Genomic DNA, 20377 nt, shown 5'->3' on the forward strand with positions numbered 1-20377 from the left:
TCATCACTTAATAAGCATTTATGAAACACTAACTATATGTCACCCACCAATAACACCCTTTATAGAGGAAAAAGTCCATTGAGAGGATTTCATTTCTCTCTTTTTTTAATTTGTTTGTTTTACAAAGCTAATGCTTCCAAGTAAACATCTGTCTACTAATTTAAAAATGTGTCAACACTGAAGAATAATAACTCCTCTTATTTTCATATATGTAAAAACTAAAGCATGTTAAAGAGATGGAGAAACCATCCTTATTCAGCAATTTTCATCACAAAGGATAAAGAAGCACACAATGGCTATATTTCACATTCTAAAAGAATGTTTCATTCTTTCAGAGTGGAGCAATCTGTTCTTTTTCACCCACTAAAAATGTCAATTTTAAGAACAACTAGTTACTCAATGAGAACTTCAAGTTACTATTTTTGAAGAGATTAGCTTCAGGAAAAACAATATTGTTTTTCAATGGTCAGCAATGCAAGGCATAAGAAACTAGATGCTGGATATTCCCATGAGTATAAACTGCAACAACTACTCAATGTCAGTAACACACAATGAACATCAGAAATCATTTTTTTTTAAACTGTACAAATTAAAAAGTCTTATTTAGTATTAAACTAATTATTTTATTTATTTTTTTAAAAGATTTTTAAAAAATTTTTTATTTATTTATGATAGTCACACACAGAGAGAGAGAGAGAGAGGCAGAGACACAGGTAGAGGGAGAAGCAGGCTCCATGCACCAGGAGCCTGACGTGGGACTTGATCCCGGGTCTCCAGGATCGCGCCCTGGGCCAAAGGCAGGCGCCAAACCGCTGCGCCACCCAGGGATCCCTAAACTAATTATTTTAAACACAATTCTAAAATCATCTAACCTTGAACCCAATTAAACCTACTTTCAAAGGAATATGCCAGCAATAATGGAATTTCACCTTTTCCAAAGATGATTTAGTTTCCTTAAAATTTGTTCTAGGAACTTCTGAGCTGGTAATAGTGTCATAGAGATTTGAATAGTGATTTGAATAGTGTCATGCTCAGAAAGCATAGAAGCTCTGCACCTCTTCCCACATACCTTGCCCTATGCATAACTTCCATCTGGCTGTCCGTGAGTTATGTCCTTTTATAATAAACTACAATTTAACCCTTCCCAACTCCTTGGAATGATATGATAGACACAGTCCCTTCCTTCATGGAGGTAGAGTCTCGTCAAAGGACAGACTAGTAACAACATAGTATTTGTCTCAGCCTCCATGTGATGCCGAATTCTTGGAAAAGAAAAAGGAGGGAGAAGAGAGAGGAAGAGGAGATAAACAGTTGTGTGCATATATTACACACAGAGAAATAAAGCAAACATGGCGAAAAATTTGTTCTAAAATATCAAAGGTTGGGACGCTTGGGTTGGCTCAGCAGTTGAGCGTCTGCCTTCAGCTCAGGGCATGATCCCGGAGTTCCAGATCGAGTTCCACTTTGGGCTCCCTGCATGGAGCCTGCTTCTACTTCTGCCTGTGTCTCTGCCTCTCTCTCTCTCTCTGTCTTTCACGAATAAATAAAATTTTAAAAAAGTAAATAAATAAAATAAAATATAAAAAGTTACCAAATGTGTACATGAGATCTATCTTCTGGTTAGACAATGCAATGGAATTCACCAATTTTCACTCACTTGATTTAAACCCAACAGCAGCAAAACACACCATAAATTTAAAATACACCATTCCTTTTCTTAGTTATTTCCTTCTTTGTTCCTATCTTCTTCATTATGCTGATAAAAGTTGTTTGCTCATGAATCATGATGTTCCTTCAAAAATTCAAAGCATGTCTTCATGATTCAATATACGTATTGCATTGTCAATTTGATGCAAACCAATAGTAATCATATGTAAAAACACAAAGGTTTTCTTAAGTTGAATTTACCTGTTTTTCTTTCCTTGGAAATATGCCAATAAACATATTTGATTATTAAAGGAAATTCATTGCAGCAAACACTTATTAAGGGTTTTCTAAGAACTAGGCCCTATGGCTAGGTACCAGAAATATAAAGATGAATAAGTTATCATCTCTGCCCACATTTTAAAAATATCTTCCACATAAGAAAGCATATAGTGAGGGATGCCTGAGTGGCTCAGTGGTTGAGTGCCTGCCTTTGGCTCAGGACTTGATCCCAGGACCCTGGGATCAAGTCCTGCATCAGGCTCCCCACAGGGAGCCTGCTTCTCCCTCTGCCTATGTCTTTACCTGTCTCTGTGTGTCTCTCATAAATGACTCAAATCTTAAAAAAAAAAGAGAGAGAGAGAGAGAGAAGGCATATAGTGAAAAACTATAGGTTAGAATATAGTTGCAAAACTTGCTTATAATCTACTGTAAATATTGTACTAATATTTGCCACAGTTTCCATTTTTTTTTTTAATGGCCAAAATTCCCACAGTCTAGAACCTCAACATTAAGAAAGGCATGAATGGTTTATAGTCATGTGATTATCTTGCTCGCTATCCAGTGGCACTCAAAGATTATATATTAAAAGCCGAAGTCATTAGCCTTCCAGTCGTTTTGCAATCTTTTCCTATTACACTCCTATGTAAAATCCTTATTCTAACAAATATGATCTATTCTTTTTCCCGAATCCAATCATAATTGATTTCCATCCTGTACTTTTCTCATTCTTTTTCCAGCTGGTATGCTTTTCCTCCTTTTTGAATCCAATCAATCATTTATTAAAAAAATATTTTGATTGTTATTTCTAGGTACTGGTATTCACTTTACTTTCCTTCTGATAAGCCTAAAGAATCTGCAAACATTGACAAATGGTTGATATCTAATTTTATTAAATTATGGTCAAAAAAAGAGGTCTTTATGAAGTTGGTTCTTTGCTATGAGTTGAGATTTTTCTTTCTTTATATGTCATCAATTTTGATAAATATTCCATAGTTACTTGAAACCATAGCAGAGTGTAACTTTTCACGTAGCAGACATATATATTACATATAAAATCAGTCTTCCTATGTTGTTCCTATTAATTTTTGTTCTTATTCTAAGAAAATAGTACTAAAATTTCTCCCCATAATTGACTTTATGCCAATTAATCCTGGTAATCCTCTTAATTTTGTTTTATTTTTTGGGTAGCTATTTTGTTAGGTATACAAAGGTTTGTGAACTCATATCCAGGTGAATTGTTGTTTTTATCTATGATCTAATGATATGCAATTATACTTTTCTCAAATTTATTTTGGTTGATATTAATCTTGATATAGACCTTTATTTTGATTAGTCCAACTTTGCTATTATCTGTTTACCATCTAGCTTTTACCTCCCAGTATCATAATGTTTTAGATAAATGTAAGCAGCACATAGCTGAAATTTTTAATCCAATCATAAGGTCTTTAAAAAGGCTATTTAAGTCTGTACATTTATTATTTTTATTAATGTATTTAAGCTTATTTCTTATGAGAAATGTTGTTCATTTTCTCTGTCCTTTGCCTTTCCTTTACCTTAATTCTACCTCTCCATTCCTTTTGTTGGTTGGTCTAGTTTTCTTTAATCCCTCTTTCTCTTCTCTTAGTATGAAAGTTGTATTCTCTTCCTGTTTCTTAGTATTTTACCATAATTTTTAACAAGTCTTCTTGACTTCTCAAAATCTCAAAGAGTCATTATCATTCTACACTTCAAAGCTGAGGCATGGAAAATGATTTAATTATGTCCTTTCTCCATACAATATTTTTGTTAGTATCACCTAACTTCTCTCTTACTTACTTCTTCTCTTACTTCTCTCTTACAGTTGGTCAATACTTTAATAATCTGTTTATTCTTATTTATCAACATATTTAAAAACACTTTGTTTTCACTTTTGTTTCTTGCATAGCACATCTTCCTTATTTGTAATACTTTCGGCAAATATTCCTAAGTAAGGCTCAACTCTTTGAAAATGTCTTTAATATGCTTGTCAGATAATTTAGCTGACTAAGACTGAAGGAAACTAGATTTTTTCCCCTTTAATAAGCTAAATATATGCCATTACCTTCTAGTGTGTAAAGTTAATTGTCCTTGTAACTTCTATGCATTTGAGGATAATCTGAAAATTATCTTGGAATGAAAGATTTTATCTCTTCCAATTTTCTGATCATAATGCACCAAGTATAGATTTCTTTTTTAAGCTCTGGTTGGGATCAGTACAATTCTTAATCTGAAATTTCATGATTTTTTTTTTAAATTTTTGGAAGAGTTCTCATAATTCTCTCTCTCTCTCTCTCTCTCTCTCTCTCTCTTTCCTTATTACTTCTCTAAACATTCTCTCTAGCTCACTATTTTTAACTTTTCTTTCTGGAATTCCCAGTGGATATGTCCTGGACCTGTGGATTATAATTTCCATGCTTCTTAACCATCCTAACAGCTAATTTATTTCAATGAACATACCTTCTAATTTTCTAATTCTACCATTGCTTGTGTCTAATCAGTTCTTAACCCACTGCTCTATGGACTCTAAAGTCAGGATAGAGGTTATTTCCAGGGGAGGAAATCAGGACAGTGTTAAGGAAAGAACACCTAGCTAGCTTTTAATGAATTGGTAGTATTATTTTCTTAGCCTAGTTTAGTTAAATAGATGTGTGTTTCAAATTATCTGCTGTACTATACATTTCATGTACTTTCAGTACATATATGATCTTTTTATAAAAAAAATACTTGATAAGTAAGCTAAGATTTGTTAATATTAAGCATTTCTTTGCATAAATTCTTCCCTTTCATCTCTATTTTTTTCTATATGAAAATGTTAATACTATAACAGAAATTTCTACTTATAATTTACCTTTCCTTCATTTTATTCCTTCTTTTTCAATTTCTTTGTTTCCTTTAAATGAATCTTAACTTCTTTAGTCACCATATTTAAAACCCTTATGTCATACATTCCATCAGGCAATATGATTTTTTATTTATCCCTTTCTGAATACTAGTCAGTACCTTTATAACCCTGAACACATAATGTCTGAATTTAAACTGTTAAGAAGGCAGAGCAAGCAGTTTGAAGACATTACAAGCAGCAATTTCTATTTCTCAAGTACCCTTGAACAATCTCCAGATGGAAATAAATTGAAGTCTTCTATCAATTGAAGTCTTTCTCCTGGGCCAGATTCCAGATTTAATAGTATTCATAATTGCCTTCTTTCCAAGCTATTTTTAACCTGTACTTATTAGTTTTTTACTAGAATTAAAAACACATTTTATAGACATGTCTGGGTTTCTTACTATAATTACAAATATAAATTATATACAAAAAGACACAAACTATATCCGAATATTTTATCAAGAAAAGCATAAACATTTAATTATACACATGACAGAAAACAATCAGTGATATCTTGTGCAAGCATGGAAGAGACACATGCAAACCATACGAGGTACCAGTAATGTAATTAATGATAATATAATTGTCTAAGTGCTATAATTGAATTGTGTTAAGTATATAATTCATTCTATGTATCTATTTCATATTACTTTCCAACTCCTTTTTTTTTACTTTGACTTTAACTTTTTATGTTTCTTATTACTATTCAACTTTATGTTCACAGGCTTTTAGACTCATAGTACCATGTTTTATCAAATATTGCAATAAGAATAAAATAAATGACTAGTATTTTAAATAATCTTGCATATCCTTTATTGTCAATTCACTTACATAATGTTATACTGATTTACTATGTAAAATTTGCAACAACATCAAATGTAAAAACCAGTTTGAAACTAAAATAATTAAGATGAGGTTATATCTAATTATGTTCAGATTTTAAAACATACTATTTTGTTACTATCTAAATATTTCCTTCTAGAAATAATACAAGATTCCTTTATTCAATTTTACAATCATTGTTATCTGGAAATATACAATTTTAAGAAGTCTTCCAGATACTTTGGACAAGTCAAAAGATGAAATTTAAAAGACATTTTTATGAAATGTCCAGAAATACTGGCAATTTTGGAACTTTCATCTCTAAATAAACTAGTTGAAGAAAGATAAATGGATTAATGAAATTGGAAGAGAATCCAACACATGCTCATGCTCAGTATTTACTTGTTATGTATCCAAATAATCTCTGGTTTGGGATTTCCTTCAGCCCGGCAGGTAAAGTAGACAGTATTCCCTGATGTTACCTCCACATCCTGGGGCTCATAAGTAATTCGAGGACTCTCTGTAATAGAAGAATTATTGGTATGCTTTTAAAGATCCAAAATTTATGGTATTCTAAGATACTATTGGCAAAGGACTACAGATAATTTTAATTTCCTTCTACATTAAAGTTTTACAGATTCTACTGCATTTTCCCAGTAATATACCAGTTTAGATGTTAGACATATACTTAACAAAAGTTTAGAAGTTTGAAAGATTGGGCAGCCCCAGTGCCTTAGCGGTTTAGCGCTGCCTTCAGCCCAGGGCCTGATCCTGGAGACCCAGGATTGAGTCCCACGTTGGGCTTCCTGCATGGAGCCTGCTTCTCCCTCTGCCTCTCTCTCTCTCTCTCTCTCTTTCTCTCTCTCTGTCTCTGGGTGTCTCTAATAAATAAAATCTAAAAAAAAAAAAAAAAAAAAAGAAGAAGAAGTTTGAAAGATTCACTGCATAAAGAAATTTCCAATGAAGTAAGTTAAACACATTTCCCTGTGCTTTTATTTCTAGTAGTTCAATACAACTATATTTAGAAGGAGTTTGATATTATGGGTCAATATTTCAAGCCAAGTACTTCAGTTGAGCTTGCAATTTTGCAGGCACTCTTCTAGACAATTAGCCATCTAACTACCTACTTTATGCAATTTATAAGAATTTGTATGCCTAGGCCTCAAACCTGGTTGAGCAAATTATGTATTAATATAAATGAATGTTTCCATTCTCAAATAATAATTAGTGGTAAAACACAGAAACATTTAAATTATTTTAATATGGGAGTGGATGATTTATTTTTAATCAGATAATATTGAATTTATAGAGAACAATGTAAAAAGGGGAATTTTGCCTGTCTATAGCAAACTTAATATAATTTTTAATTATCTTTCTAAATGATAAAAACTCTTCTTTTTATAAATGTATCATGTGAGACTTCCAATCATTAACAAATTTAACATGTCTGAGGAATGTTACATGGATCTCTATCAATCTTAACCACCTCATTGAAAGTCCATATGAACAACATCTTGGCCTTACTCTTTTTTTCAAAAAATGGTTTGATTCATTTATATATTTTTAAAAAAATAATGCAGCATTACAGTGTGTCAGGCACAGTGCTGAGACAGTGATGAAACAGTGATCAAAACAAAGTCTCTACTCATGGGCTTACAGTTTCATTGAAGCAACTGAAATTAAACAAACACAAAAATGTATAATAATATAATAAATGCCAAGAAAAATAAATGATGATTTGACAGATTGTAAAAGGGACTTGATGCTGAGTGTGTAGTAGGGAGACGGTGGGTAGAGAGTGAAATTAAATAAAACCTTTCCAAGTAATTAATATTTAAGAAGAGGGCTCTTAAAAGAAGAGTTGCAAGAAGGATATTGTTGTAAATAGCATGTAGTCAGTCCTTGAGTTGGAGAAAAGCTTAAGAATTTCTAGGAACTGAAAGAACATAGAGATGGCTAAACATCACTGAGCAGATGCACGGGCAGAATGAATCAAGGTTACAGAGTAGCCAGGAATTATAGCATATAGGAAGTGTGACCTTGTAAATGATTTGGTGTTTCATTTTAAGGTGTGGGAAGCTATAAATGAGTGATAGCAATAAGAATTATGTAATCAGATCTGTGTTTTAAAATATCTCCCCAAATATAATAGATTAGAGGTGAAGAAAATGAAAGCTGGGACAGCAGTTATGTTCTGTGTTCCTGGCAAACTTGACTATGACATAAATTGCAAGTTGGTAGTAAGAATGGAAGGTATGGACAAATCCAACTTATTTGGAAATAAAGACCAAGGCACTTTGTCTTAATCTGGATGAAATTAAATTATATTAATATAATTTTCCAAATGTACTGCTTAAAGGAATTAAAAAATTGGCCTCAAGTGAATGAGACATTAGAAAGCAAATTTCTGCTGTAAGCTATCACCTGAGTAAATTTTCAAGGAGCCCAATTATCACACACGTGCACACGTATGTATGTATATTCATTTTTTCGTATTTAAAGCTATATATAAAAATAGATTAGATAGATATAAAGGTAGATATTCTTTTATTTATATTGAAAGCTTGCAGTGAGAACCAAATAATTTCTAAGAAGTGATGATTGGATTTTCAATTAAAGCCTGATAGAATTATTAAAGCTGTCAGAATATGAACTATGCTTGTCAAATTGAAAGTTTGCATTACTATTATGAATATTAATAATTATATGATCTAAAGTTGAAAAACTTCAATTATTGATTATTAGCACTTAAGTAATACTGGTATAAGTGGAACCTTTAATGCTGGTAACAGTGTCCTGTGACCTTGTTGAAAAATAGTTTTCCTTATTGTTTCTCCTTTGAAATTTGGAAGTTGGATTAAAGGATCCTCAAGGACCGTCCCAGCTCTGGTTATGATGTTGATAAAAACTTCCTTAAATAAAAATGCAGATGATGAAAAGGAAATTGGCCATACTTTTAACTAAAACCCCTGGTAACATTTTCTGATATTACGCTCTTCCAAATGCAACATCATATAACAAACATTTATAGAAAGGGAACAAAGAAAAGACATTCCATTTTACACACAGAGAGAAAATTGCATACCACAGTTGAATTCTTCTACTGTTAACGAAGCGATGGAGCGTCCTTGGAGCCTTCGGGGATACTCGCATGTAGCAGCAGCCTGAATTTGGCCATTTCGGGCATAGCCTTGCATAAGTTCCCCCAGCCACATTAAATCACAGTCACAAACTAGAGCATTGGAATCCAGACGCCTAGGCATGTAGGCAAGAATTACAACTGTTGAAAGGGACTGTTAATTTTTTTAAAATCTTCTGAATTAAAATTTTTAACTTCCTCTAATGTACCTTCTCAGTCACATTTTTGACTCGAAGATTTCTAGTTACAAATTAACAGATTGAAACACATGCTTACCTGCTTGCATTTCTTGAACAAAAATAGATATATTTTCGTATTAGCAATATTTTTGGAAAGTACTTTGAGATTCAAAAAGTGATTTTTACTTAACATGCATATTATTTGATTTAAAAAACTGTAAGATAAAATGAGTATTGTTTTAGAGAAGACTAAGAATTAAAACTATACATACTGAAATATTATAGTTCTTTTACATGTTAAGAACAAAGTATTTATATTTGGTGGTGTTCTTTTTAAACTTTTTCATCGATATTACTTACTAGAGGCTTTATTACCCAAAGGAAGCCTATAAATGCACTGTGTATAATTTGGGCAGCTGCCCAAGATGACTTGCTCTTTTCTCTTATAAACCACCTTGACATCAGTATAGATAGGTATGTGTTCCTTTGTGTTTTCAATTTTCCCTAGAAATTAGAGGCAGGGTTTTTTGAAGTTTCTTTCTTGTGTGTGCTAAAAGGCCTGGCTATCACTGGAAATGATGCCATTTTAAAAAGATCCACATCTGGAAGTGACTCTTAGAGGCTGTGATGGGTAGGCCCTTCATATTTTTTTGTGATATTTCCTAATCTATGACCAGGAGTTCCTCACTTTTGCTAAATTCTACTACATTTTCCTAATCCTCTCTAGCACTTTTTTCTCACAAAATAAAATTAATAGATAGCCAAAGAAATTATAGTGTATACCTCCATTCTTGCCAAAAGATGCATAGCAAAAGGGCACAGAAATGATAAATTATCTCTTTTATCCATCCCAAAGGTTAAAGGGCAGCATTAGCTAAATGAAATCTGCAAGAGTGTCTACAGCAGTAATCAGGTCACACTCTACACAAGGGAATTCCAGGGATGAAATGATAATATGAATATATTTATGATAGTGACAAGGGTTACATTGTTCACATTTTATTGTAATAATAATGCCTAATATTATTTTTAAACAGAAGTTAAAAATGCTGCAATTTTTTAATGATTGTATGAAATGTCTTTAAAAATCATTTGGGAAACAAAAAATCTTAGCTGCTTTAGCTTAGAAGCCCATATTAATATCAAGTTACTGGAACAGTTTTTAAAAGTAAAAGTAAACAAGTAAAAATCTAAAAGTAAACAAAAAAATCATGTTTTCTCTAGATTTACATAATAATTCCAGAAAACTGTAATTTTTAAAATAAGTTTAAAAAAATTAATGTCTGATAATTTTGCAAAGTATACTGTAGATGTTTAGTGCATGAGATTGTTATAATATGCTTAAATTGCATTACACTAAAAACAGTAGTTATATTTAGCAGCATTAAACTGTTAAATTAAGGGGGGAAATCTCATACTCATTAAAAAGTTGCTGAATGATATGGATTTTATTTGTTTAATGCTTCCATCAAGACTTCACATGAAACTGAGAATATAAAACCATAACTGAAATGGAGACTATTTTCAGCCTTGTCTGAAGTGATGTATAAGAGGTAACAGTTAACTAGTGCTTGTTCAGCAAGGTATTGGTTTCAGTATCCTGGCTGTTCCTTGTGACTGACTAATTCACTGTATCAGCTACTTTGCTAAAAAAACATCTATCTCAAAATTAAGGAGTCCAAAGTTCATTCTGATTTATGTTTTGAGTTTATTGCCTGGTAAGTTTATCAAAAGCAGTTTGTTGTTAAATATTAAGGTATAGATTCTCCCATTAGTATCACCATGAGATTCTAAGTGAACAAAAGCCAGGACACCAACATAACTCCCTTGGGAACATCATAGTCATGAGACCCTAACAGTCTGGAATTTCCACTTCCCTGACATCACCATTGCTTACATATCAGTTCTCCATTAATCAGTGCTCCATGCTTTCCCATATGTATCCTCATGCTTATGTGGTTTAGCAACATTTAAGCATAAGATTTAATTTCTTCTTTATATGACCATTGACTTCAATTAAAATATTCATCCATAGCAGGGATACAAAACATGAATAAAACAACTACAGGATTTTTTTTTCACTTGCCACTTAAAAACCTCCTTTATGCTTGAAATAATATATAGTACTAGAACTATTTTTTTTTTTTTCACAAAAATCTATTTGGGGAGACTTTATAAATAGAGTGCTTCCAAATTCATACTGGGAAAGCATTCTTTGAAACATTGCCTATAATTTAAAGCCATAAATTTTGAGAAATAAAAAGCTATCCAGTAAAGCAATAATAAAGGTGGGTTTTACTAGACCATACGTATTAGTAATATACTATGCTTAAAATCATTGCTATTTTACTGTTCTCTATTTTGAAAGTTCTCTTACATCAAATGTGACACCAGATACCCTAAATAAAAGACAACTGCCTTTTGATAGTATTCATTCAAGAATCACAACCCTCAAATAATTATCCACTTTGTCCTGCCCACTGCTCAGTTTACAATTTCAAAGGGGGAAAAAAGCATGGGGTAAATTCATATTCAAATCTTTCTATTTGAAAATACAGTAATATATCACTTGTACCTGTATAATCCCTTTCACCTAAAGATCCAAAAGCACTTTTTAAAAAGCATTTCATCAATTGTTTCAGAACTCTTGGAAGGAGTATGGTTGTCATGAGTTAGAAATGATATGGTCCAGGTGGGGAAACTACTTTCAGGGGTCACACGCAGCTCCCAAGGTGATAGGGCAGATGTGATTCACACAGGTTTCTTGAACATCTAGGTGCAACCAGCAAAGTGACCCTCCCCTAGTTGTTGAGAGACTTCATTGTGGAAGATGGAATTTATTTGATGATAGGTGCAGCTCATTTACTAGCCCTCAGTCACTTTCCTATATTCTGATTTTCATGTCTAAATTACAGCCTGGTCAGGCACATGTTTCAGGATTTGGAATAACTAGGTGCCAGTGCTCGCCATCTGAGACTGACTAAGAACTCACGAATCTTGGAAGAGTTTACTGAAATCATCTATGTATCAGTTTATCATGGCCATAAGTGATCAGTGTACCATCTATGAAAACAGACACTCCATCAACACAACATACAACATTATCTTAAAAGTGGCTTAAAATATTTGAAGTCTATATAGTACATGCATATAAGATACATACTGGCATATCACTGTAAGTAGGATCTCGCTCTGCTCCTTTATTAGTGTTTATTTCTCTGTGTGTGTTCCAGCAATGGAGTGAATGCTGTTTCATTAAATGTAAGAGGTTAGAAAAAAAAAGCTGCTACTAAAATTTAACAAGAAAGAATAATAGAAAGAGATTAGAAAAACAAACAGGGGATCCCTGGGTAGCCTTGCAGTTGGCGCATGCCTTCTGCCCAGGGTGTGATCCTAGAGTCCCGGGAGCAGGGCCTGCACCAGGCTTCCTGCATGGAGCCTGCTTCTCCCTCTGCCTGTGTCTCTGCCTCTCTCTCTGTCTGTGTGTCTCTCATGAATAGATAAATAAAAATCTTGAAGAAAAAAAAAAGAAAAACAAACAAGAGATTTAGCATTTTAAGACTTTCTGAGAGTCCTAGAAGTCAAGAATGATACCCAGATAGAAATTTATGTAGAAAAGAAACATTTAATGGGAATTATAATTGTAAATATACAGTGACTCTAACCATAACTGATAAAACAAATCCAACAAAAGAGAAAGAGGGTAAGTAAAATACTATTCCTCCTACTACCAAAATAAAGCATCCTATGACCTGGTTACAAAATACATTGATATTTTTCGTTTTCCAAAAATAACTAAAGAATGTTAAGACAATAATAAGATACAATTACACATCTGTTGGAATGGCCAAAATGCAGGACACTGACAACACTAAATGTCAGTGAGGGCGTGGAGCAACAGAGCTGTCATTCATTGCTGGTAGAACCACAAAACGGTGCAGCCACTTTGAAGGACAGTTTGGCAATTTCTTACAAAACTTACTAAATACACTTTAGCCGTGACACCCAGCAATCATGCTTTTTTGTATTTACCCAAAGGAAGTGCAACTTATGTCCATTCAAAAACCTACACATGGATGCTTATAGCAGCTTTATAATTGCCAAAATTCGGAAGCAAGCAAATGTCCTTCAATAGGTGAATGGATAAAGAAACTGATATGTGCAGACAATGGAATATTATTCAACACTTAAAAGAAATTAGCTAGTAAGCCATGAAAAGGCATGGAAGAATCTTAAATGCCTATTACTAAATGAAAGAAACTAATCTGAAAAGGCTGCAAACCCTATGATTCCAACCCTAGAGACCTAGGGTTTGAGATAAAAACCTAGAGAAATGAGATAAATGACCCTAGAGAAAAGACAAAACTATGGAGATGGTAAAAGATGGGCCTTAGGGGCAGGATGGGATGAATAGGTGGAACACAGAGGACTTTAAGGGCAGTGAGAATATTCCATGTTACATTAGAGTGATGATATATGTCATTATACATTGGTCTGAACCCATACAATGTACAATACCAAAAGTGAACCCTAAGATAAACTGTGGACTTCGGGTGATTATAGGGTATGAATTTTAACAAATGTACAAATTCCTTTGGGTTCCATTCTGTGAACCCAAAACTGCTCTAAAAGATAGTCTATTTTTTAAAGATTATTTACTTATTTATTCATGAGAGACAGAGAGAAAGAGAGAAAGGCAGAGACAGAGGCAGAGGGTGAAGCAAGCTCCATGCAGGGAGCCCAATGTGGGACTCAATCCCCAAGACTCCCTGGGCCAAAGGCAGGTGCTAAACCACTGAGCCACCCAGGGATCCCCTAAAAGATAGTCTATTATTACAACAAACAGGAATCAGTGTGCATACCATTCCAAATGGCTGTAGTGAAACCAGTTCTGAGAAGCCAGAAAATTTTGACAGAAAAAGAGAATCATCAAACAAGTGTGGGTCCAAGCATAAAGAGCCCAACCCAAGGAGAAAAGGCAGGAATGCAGTGTCTTCTGTGTGAAGTGCCATGAAAGCAGACAGACAATATACACTTGACAAAATGGACTGCAGCTGGATAAGCAGTCCTCCTGATTATTCATGATCTTTGAAATGCAATGATTCCAAGCATTATTTCCAGCACGAGTTAAACACAAAATCATTTCCCCCAGTGTTCAAAATCTATCTAAGCTTCACATTTCCTAGCCCATTGACCTGGACCTGGGCATATCACACCAGAAAGACATCAGCAACAACGAGCCTTCAAAGGCAACTGAGAGATACACTTTTGTGATTTTTCCACTCTGTACCCTCCAACTAGCACTAGGAAGCAGGGCATTGGGTTTTTATCTGATAACTGGAACTAACTGAGGGGAAAAAAAAACAACAACAACAACAACCCTAAATCCATCAACAATGCAGAAGCATACCCAGAGATCGAGGTGAAGAGACAGATCAGGGTAAAGGAGAGTGATTCACGCAGGCAGAAAGAAAAGCAAGGTGGCTGGAGGCTCAAACAGGATTGGGAGGTTCACTCTGAATTGTTTAGTGTAGGAAGAAATGAACAGTACCAGTAACCAACCATATGTGCAATGAGGGAAAACTTCTGAAGCCTGGACAGGGGAGTTAGACTTTCTTTGGAACTTCTCACATCTCTTTTTAAATAAAAGCTCAAGGAAAAGGAAGTCTTGGGAGTCTTTAGATTTGGCCAGCAAGGAAATTACTGAGAACCGGGGAAACTTCTATCTTCAAAATTCCTTTTGAATGCTACTTCTAAGAGAATACATAAAAGCTCAGTAGACTGCGTCCTCTATCACTCTGCAGTTAACGAAACTGTTTTCTCCCTTACACGCTGGAATTGCAATGATCTTTCATGGCCAAAGGAGACAAAGGCAAATCATTGCTTGGGATTTATTGATTTGGGGGGAAATTATAAGGTTTTGTGTTTGAGCACTTGCTTTCACTTACAGTCTCTTTAATGAATCCAGATGAGAAAAGCTCCCAGCAGGGATTTTAGATAATTTGTTGTTATGCAAAAACCTGAAAAACAAAAGATAACTTTGAATCAAAACACAGTAATGATGCTTTGGGGAGACTTTTTAAAAAATCGAATTGTGAATCCAAATACTTTTTTTTTATGATTTTATTATTGTTTGATAGGAAAAACATAGAGAGAGAGTAAGAGGGAGAAGCAGAATCCCTGCTGAACAGAGGGCCCCATGTAAGACTCAATCCCAGGACCCTGCGATTGTGACCTGAGCCTAATTAAGGCAGATGCTTAACCAGTTGAGCCACCTAGGCACCCTAAATCCAAATACATTTTTAAAAATATTTCAGTGAGAAAGGGCAAACACAAAATTGTCATTTGTGCAAGTACAGTTTTAAAGACTTACCTGCATGTATTTTCTCATCCATGGTTCTTGAATTTTTTTGTTTTATTTAGTTAGAGATTACAAATACTAAAGAGGGAAATCACAAAAATAACCTTTAAACACATAGGAAATCAAGGTAGAGAATGAATTCATCAAAAAGAATGGCAAAATAATGTATGACTGCAGCAGCTTGCAAGAGAACCATGATTAACTGGATCCCGGGCTTGGCAGCCCTTTGTCTACTTCCACTTACTGGCCAGCAGCAGTTTGCTAAACTACAGTTCCATTTGGTGCTGCTGCGGTCCCTGGATCAGCCAGCCATTTGCCTGTTCCCTTTCAAATGTTCCCATGGCTTCCACCACCAGAGGCAAGGGAGGAGGCCCAGGCCACAGCATTTCCACCCCTCCTTCCACCTTGTCTGTCCTGCACTGGTTTGGGTTCCCTGAATGCTGGCCTGCCCATACTACTTCTTCCCACTGACTAGCAAATCACCAGCAAGGGTCCATCTGCTCACTAGCACCACTGAAAGCACATTCAACAAAGAGCATATGTATGAAGAGAGGATAAAACAGTAGTCTACAAAACAGAGGAAAGCGCCACGCCATTTATTTCTAGAGACAGAGAAATGGGCATAAATAATCGAATGTTGTATAGAAAACGTTAGCAATTAGCTACTTCCAGCCTCCCTCTGAATCTTACTTCACGAACAGTGCCCGGTCTCAAAATTAAATAAGATCATCTGACCATGTTTTCCTAGCAGTGTATGTTTTTAGCTTAATTTTAAGTATTTTATCTATTAGGGATTAAAGTAACAGGGTGTCAGCAGGAGTCGAAATAATTTTATGGCTTTGGAATTTTATGCATATCTTGAGTAGATAAAAATTTTTTCCTGATCCTCACTCTTTTAGTTCCTTAGTCTCATCTTCCCCTACCCGACCCAATTCACCAAACTCAGAAGCAATGACTAGGGAAGAAACAGTGAACAGTTAGGTTAAGATGGGTGTGGAGATAGAAGTCACACAGTAATTCTCATTTCTCACAAGCTCTGACTCGTATCCATATCTCGGGAGATACTGGAATAGAATTTAATGGAGAAGTAGCTTGTAGTCCATTGCAGCTGAACCTTAGGAAAGCCACATAATTTAGACAACTTATGTGTTTTTTTGTTGGACTACAAGCTCATTTCACTATTTTACAACTAGTAGAGTCTAGTGTGATAGCAACAGTAAAAAGGCTGCTGATCATTCTCTTAACATATTTAAAAGGCTGGAAATGGCATCAATAATCAGATATTGAAAGATATACCTATTTTCCAAGCCAAGTAGACCAGAATTAATTAACAGGCAAAACAAATCAACAAAAAAGCATAATAACAATTTCATAATCACAGATTTTGAAGGTATGTAAATATCAAAAATTTTCCTTTATTTTGTGCAATGACAAAATGTCCAAATTAATGTTATTTTAACATTAGTTTATGCCATACATATTATTGGGGTTCCCAAATCAGATTCGATTGCTACTTGCTATTTCTATAACTATTTGTTTTCAAGTAGATTACTCTCTCTAAACCTCAGTTCCCTTATCTATGAAATGAAATTATGATAATAGTTATTATTATTTCTCTCTTAGATTACTATGTCAGTGAGAGTATTAAAACAGTAGTAGTATTTCAGCAGTACTGTTCAGCAGGGGTGCAAAAATGTGTGCCTGTGCTTTCTTTTTTCTTTCTTCTTTCTAACTTCCCTGAAGTTAATCTTCAAAGTGCCTCTGCAGACTATTTGTTGAGTTCTGCTTATAGAAGTACCACTTTGATTGCTTTACTCCCAATAAGATCTCAAAAACACTTCTTCTTGTATTGGAAAGTTCATATAATAATTATTTGCTGCTAATATTTTATGTCAAACTTGGTTAAAAAAATAACAGTATCCATTGCACTGAGATTTATACAAAGACTGATCTCCTTCCTGTGACAGAAATACACATGTTATCAAACAAGCCAAGCCACGAATGAGTTTTTTCAACATCAACGTTCTGAGGAGAGAAAAGTATATCTTCTGCCTGAAACTTAGATTAGTATTTCAAGATATATCCACTGGAAATCCAAGAGACTTCTAAGAAGTAGAGAAAACTTCATATTCAGGTCCTATACTTTGAAAAAGCTTCTTGAAGAACCTTGGCTACAGTGAGATTTATGCCTGGTAAAGAAGACAGTTTCCAGGCTGGTTGACTCAATGTCAGTCCCTGAGGCTCCATAAAGCATCCAGTGTGATGCTGTTTCAAGCTGGTATTCTCCGCAAACCAATAAAACCAAATGTATTCTTAGTAACCATGAATGTTCTTTATAAGGAAGGCTTTCTTTCCACATTCTAGTATTTTAGACAGAGAAATCTGCAGTTTTCCCACCCAACTGTCAAGACTAAAATTCTCTCTAGTGGGAAATTTTGGAAGAGAACAGACATACCTACAAGGGAAAAGGAGAAACTTAGACCCCCAACCCCATATTTTCAAATATAAATACCAATAATCACAAAGTATAGGAGCTTAATCAGAACCAAAAAAATGGCAAGTAATGACCAAGACAAAACAAAGAAAAACCAACACCAGAAGAAGCAGGAGAATTCAAAGAACTAAAAAAAGAGAAATATAACAAAACACACTGTGATTAATATAATCAGAGATCTTTCAAGAAATAAGTATATACAGTTTTTATTTACATAGTAGAGGGGAAAGTAAAAGTTAAAGCATTTTTTCTTGGTCATTCCCTACTCCTTCAAGATCACTCATAAATCCTAAGATAATAGTCCCCTCTGAAAGGCACATGGTGCCATCACTGCCATAGGGCCTATAAAGGTTTCCAGATCTCCTTTGGGGAGCAGGAATCTCCCCTTCCCAGTTTTCAATGGAGGAAAGTAATGCTTATTCATCAGCAAAACTTTTTCCAACATTAAAGTTGGTGGCTTAGATTTTTTTGAGGTTATTAGTCATCATGATGCTAAACCTTGAATTTGCTGAGGTGGAACTCAGGGCTGAGAGCTGGTGGAGCAGGAAGTGGTACAGTTACATCTACTCCATTAAATACCTTCAGCAAAACAAGCACACAAATCCAACAATGCAATTTTATGCATTACAATTCCCATATTTCTATATGCAAATAAGGTTGGTGGGATGGCATGGAAAAGTGGTTGATTAGCTCTTTTTATCTTTTAACTTTACTTGTTTATTTCATGTATCAATATGAAAGCACATCTATTTCACAACCTACAGACTCCTAATTCCAATTTTTTCAGATATATTTTAATTCAAACAGAGTCCTGATTAAGTTTAGCTACATCTAAACTTTTCTTTCTGTTCATAAAAAAATCCATATCTTCTGTTCATAAAAAAATCCATATCTTTCCGTATCTTCTGCTAAAATCATAATTAATTTATTAATATAAGGTATTGGAGGAAATTAAGGGGTAAAATGTATTCATCCAATAAAACACAACACAAAAGGAGGCTCTCCAAGCTCCTTTGGTTTGTCATTATTATTTAATAAAGCTTTATTAAATATCACATTCATCTAGAAAAGTACACATATCATACTAGAAGCATGATGACTTTCCTGGAAGTGAATGCAGCTGGGAAAAAAGAAAAAGACAAAACTGCTAGGACTGCAAAAGCTCCCTCCTACTGCTGCTATCCATCACTTCCTTCTCTCCAAAGGGAACCACTGTCTAACCTTTAGCTATTACACATGTTCCTGCTATTTCTGAATTTCTTCAAAAAACAAATCAAACTATGCAATTTTCAGTGTTTGGACTTTTTCCTGCTCAAAATGTTTGAGACTCATATGTGCTGTACAGTCTTCTATTTGTGAATATGCAGCAACTTATTTCCCTTCTTTTGTTGTTGGATATTTAGGTAGCTCTAGTGTAGAGCTGTTAGAAGTGATGGTGCCATAAACACTCTAGAATACGCTTCTAGTGCACATGCATACATGTACATGTCTGTTGTGTCTATAACTACAAGTGGAACTGATTGATAGGTCATAGGAGATGTGTATGGTTAATTGTGGTGGATTCTACTGTAAGTTTTCAAAGTGGTTTTACTTCCTGCGTGAAGTGTTGTTCATTGCTTTTGCCTTGTTTTTAATTGGGTTATTCATCTTTTCTTCATTGATTTAAAACTATAGAATGTTTTACAATAACTCTAATAGTACAAAGGTACAGGCTCTGCTTCTTAGGCTTAGAACAAAATGTCCTGATCTCCAGGGCAGTCAGTACATTGTATAAACAGAAGTAGTAAAGCAGAACAAAGGACGTCTAAAGAGTCAACACTTACAGTCGCTCTAATTTCAGAAGGTCTCCAAAGGTCTCTGGCTGTAGCATTTCTATTTGGTTGAAATGAATATACCTGGAAGGCACAAAACAAGTTGGTTATTTCTTGTGCTGGGGAGCAAAATAAAATATTTGAGGAATTAACAATAGCTTCAGCTGAAATGCAGCTCTGAAGTACTTCAAGTACCCTCTGCTCTTTACAGTTGATGTTCCAACAGGCAACCAACAGAAAGTGCTTCCAGTAGCAGTAACTTGATGTCACCTCTTCTCTTAGGTAGCACTCTTGAGTAGAACGATACTAAGCAGCTGGTGAAATTACTGTTCTACTCATTAAAATGTTTAAAGTGAAGCTAGAATAATAATTAAAACTGGAATAATAATAAGACACGTTACAAATGACCACATGCTTATTACATTTCAGGATAGAGGGAATGTTCCTATCTAGAGAAGGCAGAAAAATAATATATTTTATGTAATATGACGAATATTTGAAGTGAAGTAATTATGCCTGAGGATATATTTAAAAGTAATGCATCTTGTTTTAATCCATTTAGAACTGGACCTTTGCAGTCCATGGTATCCCTCTATCCAATCGATCCAGGGAATATTTCCAAAGCAGCCATTTCATAAAGGCTTCTCTTGAAGTAACAAGCAGTGTAACTGAAGATGGAAAGGTTTCCCTTTCTCTCAGAAATTCTGTGATGGAAATGGAGAAACATGCCTTCAAAACAGAGG

General features: G+C 34.4%; 1 protein-coding gene across 10 annotated transcripts in view; it reads right to left on the reverse strand.

Moving 5' to 3' along the window:
- PXDNL (peroxidasin like) overlaps positions 1-20377 on the reverse strand; it is a 429464-nt gene that overhangs the window by 115920 nt on the left and 293167 nt on the right. For 9 of the 10 annotated variants that reach the window (XR_003147577.3, XR_007407163.1, XR_003147578.3 and 6 more), the window contains 4 exons: positions 19647-19718; positions 14917-14988; positions 8736-8905; positions 6053-6170 (listed from right to left, as the gene is read on the reverse strand). Coding sequence is in view for 7 of the 10 variants with exons in the window: in XM_035708326.2 (XP_035564219.1) it covers positions 6053-6170; positions 8736-8905; positions 14917-14988; positions 19647-19718 (432 nt within the window). In the remaining 3 variants the exon portion in view is untranslated. Of the gene's footprint in view, positions 1-6052; positions 6171-8735; positions 8906-14916; positions 14989-19646; positions 19719-20377 lie in introns of those variants that run through there. The other variant, XM_025477712.3, reaches the window with a different exon arrangement.

The sequence above is a fragment of the Canis lupus genome, chromosome 29 (assembly GCF_003254725.2).
Source record: "Canis lupus dingo isolate Sandy chromosome 29, ASM325472v2, whole genome shotgun sequence".
Classification (NCBI taxonomy): domain Eukaryota; kingdom Metazoa; phylum Chordata; class Mammalia; order Carnivora; family Canidae; genus Canis; species Canis lupus.